This window comes from Anneissia japonica, unplaced genomic scaffold, assembly GCF_011630105.1.
Source record: "Anneissia japonica isolate Jap-2015-1 unplaced genomic scaffold, ASM1163010v1 scaffold287948_len850469_cov200, whole genome shotgun sequence".
NCBI classification, from domain to species: Eukaryota; Metazoa; Echinodermata; class Crinoidea; order Comatulida; family Comatulidae; genus Anneissia; species Anneissia japonica.
In genome coordinates this window covers 797,092-801,108 of record NW_022699796.1, presented here as the reverse complement: position 1 = coordinate 801,108, position 4,017 = coordinate 797,092, and the positions used below count along the sequence as shown (strand labels likewise).

At 34.4% G+C, this 4,017-nt stretch overlaps 1 protein-coding gene across 1 annotated transcript in view; it reads right to left on the bottom strand.

The window, feature by feature from the left end:
* LOC117103150 overlaps positions 1–4,017 on the bottom strand; it is a 22,602-nt gene that overhangs the window by 14,845 nt on the left and 3,740 nt on the right. The window contains exons 4-8 of the mRNA XM_033243660.1: positions 3,810–3,935; positions 3,307–3,441; positions 2,325–2,459; positions 1,625–1,930; positions 1,048–1,335 (exon numbers count right to left, since the gene is read on the bottom strand). Of these exons, the coding sequence (XP_033099551.1) occupies positions 1,048–1,335; positions 1,625–1,930; positions 2,325–2,459; positions 3,307–3,441; positions 3,810–3,935 (990 nt within the window). The remainder of the gene's footprint in view (positions 1–1,047; positions 1,336–1,624; positions 1,931–2,324; positions 2,460–3,306; positions 3,442–3,809; positions 3,936–4,017) is intronic.

Genomic DNA, 4,017 nt, shown 5'->3' with positions numbered 1-4,017 from the left:
CACAAACAAAATTATTTTGAATAATAAACATAAAGCAAGATCTGTAAAACAAATTTAGATAGGCCTATGTTTGTGACTTACCATCAGTAGCGCACGCGTTCTCAGCTTCGTCAGAATTATCTTGACAATCATTATCACCATCACATACCCAAGAATCAGGAATGCAAGCATTTGTGCCACACGTAAATTCAGTATCATCGCACGTAGGACGATCATCTATTCGAAATAAGAACGTTTCATCTGTCCTCATCATTTTGTCATTTGAATGGTATTAATTTATATATATATATATACCTGTCTCTTATACACATCTAGATGTGTATAAGAGACAGGTGTGTATGTGTGGTTTTTTTTTGTGTGTCAATTAAAAATGTTTGAACGAATTTAAATAATGATACATTATAAATGCCCGTACCAGATACTGGGTTTCCTCTTCAGTAACAAATTACTGTTCTCCCAGAGGGCCCATTACACATAAAACAGTCCACGACACACAAGACACACATTACTAAATTACACAAACTTTTACACAAACTAAATCTCAATATGAGGTTTAGGGAGTGGAGTTGTTTTGGTCGTGAGAAAAAGTCCTGCAACTGACAGGAATTGAACCCATGACCCTGGGATTGGAAGGCAAGCATCTTAACCACCAAGCTATTTAACTCCACTCCAGGTACATAAAGTGAGAGTAAGTTTTTACCAACTTCATAATAATAGTTAAGTAGGTTGTTCTTAAATTTACAGGGAATTTGTTAAGGCTTTTATCTGTTTCGGCCTTCGTGCTACAAAGCTATAACAAGGAACAAATGATAGTTAGTCCTACTATTGTTTCGTATATTACCCATGTACGATAGTAGAGCAACATTTTCTGAGACAAAGTTTTACAGATAATAAGTTCAATAGAATAGTTGCTTTATAATCTATAGATTAAACTTGTGAATACCACGTAAATTTTGATTTAATGTTACTTCAAGATGTTTGTGTTCAATCATAAATTGTATAGAGCTTTTATCTTAGCGTAAAGATATAATGCAGTTGTAGGCTTACCTCTAGCACAAGTGACTCCAGCTTGACGGTCGAGGTTGGAGGTTCTTTCTATGCTGCAATCAGATATTTCTTGTTCATCACCCACACAATTAACTACATACGAACGCATGCCAAATGTTGTTCCATATACTCCACAACAGTCAGAAAACTCGGCAGCAGGGTAACTTAGCTGATGGCAAATTATGTTAGCCTCAACGAGGTGTAGGCCATATATTGTTGACCACTGGTCAAAATAGTAAATCTCTACCCGACCTTCGTGTAACTCTTCGCCCACTAATCGAATTTGTACTATAAACAAATAATTTAATACAATCAAATTTCAAATGATTTTTTTTCCAATCATTTAACACTGACAACATACGGTGATTGAAAACAGGCAATCGAGGAAAAACAAAATGCTTCATATTGCCATTAGATGATATGCACATCTAAATATTATGTCAAAAATTAAAAAATAACAATGAAAATTTCGCTTATTGCACAAATACACTTATTTTGATAAGGTAAAGCATGTTCAATTGGTCTATAAAATGATTAAATATCATTATTATTATTATTATTATTATTATTGACTTACTTGGTAAACATATGATACCAACATCTTCAGAGTGACTACACTTTGGGTCTGTGCTTGAGTTGACAGGATTGCAACTAGGGTTAGAAAAATCTTCGATGCACCCGTTAATATTTGACCAAATGTCTCCTGTTCCTTCTCCAAATGTGTACACTAAATGTTCTTGGACGCCTTCGTAGCCCAGACTTTTACAAAGTAGATGAGCGTCACTTCTGGTCCATCCATTTGAGCATACAGTCCCAGAAACAGACCCAAGGACCTCAATTCGACCTTCCCTGTCTACTGTCCCACCGACAAGTGATATTGAACCTTCAAAATATAATATAAAAATATATCATAGCATTTTTGTCCTAACGAACTTCATTAGATAAATTTAGTGCACGTCGGCGTTTGTGTCGTCAGAGACTGGAACGTCAGGCTATGGTTTCCCCCAGTGTGCTTGAAGATGTCCCTTTAACTTATTTATGGAAGATAATTTAAACAATACAATATGGTAGACTCCCATCAGTAAGTACAGCATAAATATGCAAGCTTGTTTTTTGACCGACTGATCGCACCAATTTTTGCAGCACTCATCTACAAATAATCCCATAATATTTACGAACCCCGACAGGCATATCAGTAAAAACTGTACAACCGAAGATCAAATTCATAAAGCAAGATGTGTAAAACAAATTTAGATAGGCCTATGTTTGTGATTTACCCTCAGTAGCGCATGCGTTCTCAGCTTCGTCAGAATTATCTTGACAATCATTGTCACCATCACATACCCAAGAATCAGGAATGCAAGCATTTGTGCCACACGTAAATTGAGTATCATCGCACGTAGGACGATCATCTATTCGAAATAAGAACGTTTCATCTGTCCTTATCATTTTGTCATTTGAATGGTATTAATTCTGTCTCTTATACACATCTAGATGTGTATAAGGGACAGGACAAGTCTAAACTAACACTGAAGCATAATCTCTATTTAGTAATTTAATCAACAGTTTTCTTTGCATAGAAAGCATTATATTGAGCCTATAAATGCTGTGCTTAGGTACCACAATGACAGAGTAAGTAATCTTAGTGTCAATAGTACAACTATGTAAAATTGAAATTTGACTTCGTCGGATACCAAAATGGAAGGCAGACAAAAGTAAAGATAATAACACATAATCAAGATTAAACATCAAAAAGACAAAAAAAAAACTTGATCATAAATGCAGATATGAAATGGTCAATTAATAGTGTACAATAAAAAAAACCAGGTATAAATAATATAAGTATATTTAGGAAAATATGTACAATTGTGACATACCACATATATTCTCATCTTCATCAGAACGCTAAATATAATTATTATCCAAATTGCTAGAGTCCGAACTTCAGGATATGGTTTCCCCAGTGCGTTTGAAGATGTCCCTTTAACTTATTTATTGAAGATAATTTAAACAATACAATATGGTAGACTATTCCCATCATTTACTGTACAGCATAAGTACGCAAGCTTGTTTTTTGACCAATTTTTGCAGCACTCATCTACAAATAATCTCATATACGAACCCCGACAGGCATATCAGTAAAAACTGTACAACCGAAGATTAAATCAAAGAGCGAAACAAAAACAAAATTATTTTGAATAATAAACATAAAGCAAGATCTGTAAAACAAATTTAGATAGGCCTATGTTTGTGACTTACCATCAGTAGCGCACGCGTTCTCAGCTTCGTCAGAATTATCTTGACAATCATTATCACCATCACATACCCAAGAATCAGGAATGCAAGCATTTGTGCCACACGTAAATTCAGTATCATCGCACGTAGGACGATCATCTATTCGAAATAAGAACGTTTCATCTGTCCTCATCATTTTGTCATTTGAATGGTATTAATTTATATATATATATATACATTCCGAATAACCTTTAAGATAGCAGTACCAATAGTAGGGCTTTACGCACTGACAAGACTAAACTAATACTGAAGGGTATTCTCTATTTAGTAATTTAGTCAACAGCTTTCTTTGCATAGAAAGCATTATATTGAGCCTATAAATGCTGTACTTAGATACCACATTGACAGAGTATAATGTTCTAAACAATAAGTTCAAAGTAATTTTAGTGTCAGTAGTACAACTATGTAAAATTGAAATTTGACTTCGTCGGATACAAAAAATGGAAGGCAGACAAATAACAACATACCACATATATTCTCATCTTCATCAGAACCATCTTGACAATCAATTCCACTGTCACATACCCAGGTATCAGGAATGCAGTGTCCATTGCCACAATGAAATTGATAACTAGCACACGATGAAACATTACCTATCCATTACAGGAACATGCAGGTTATATATACATTAACATGCAGGGTTTATCAGTCAGCACAATATATATATATATATAT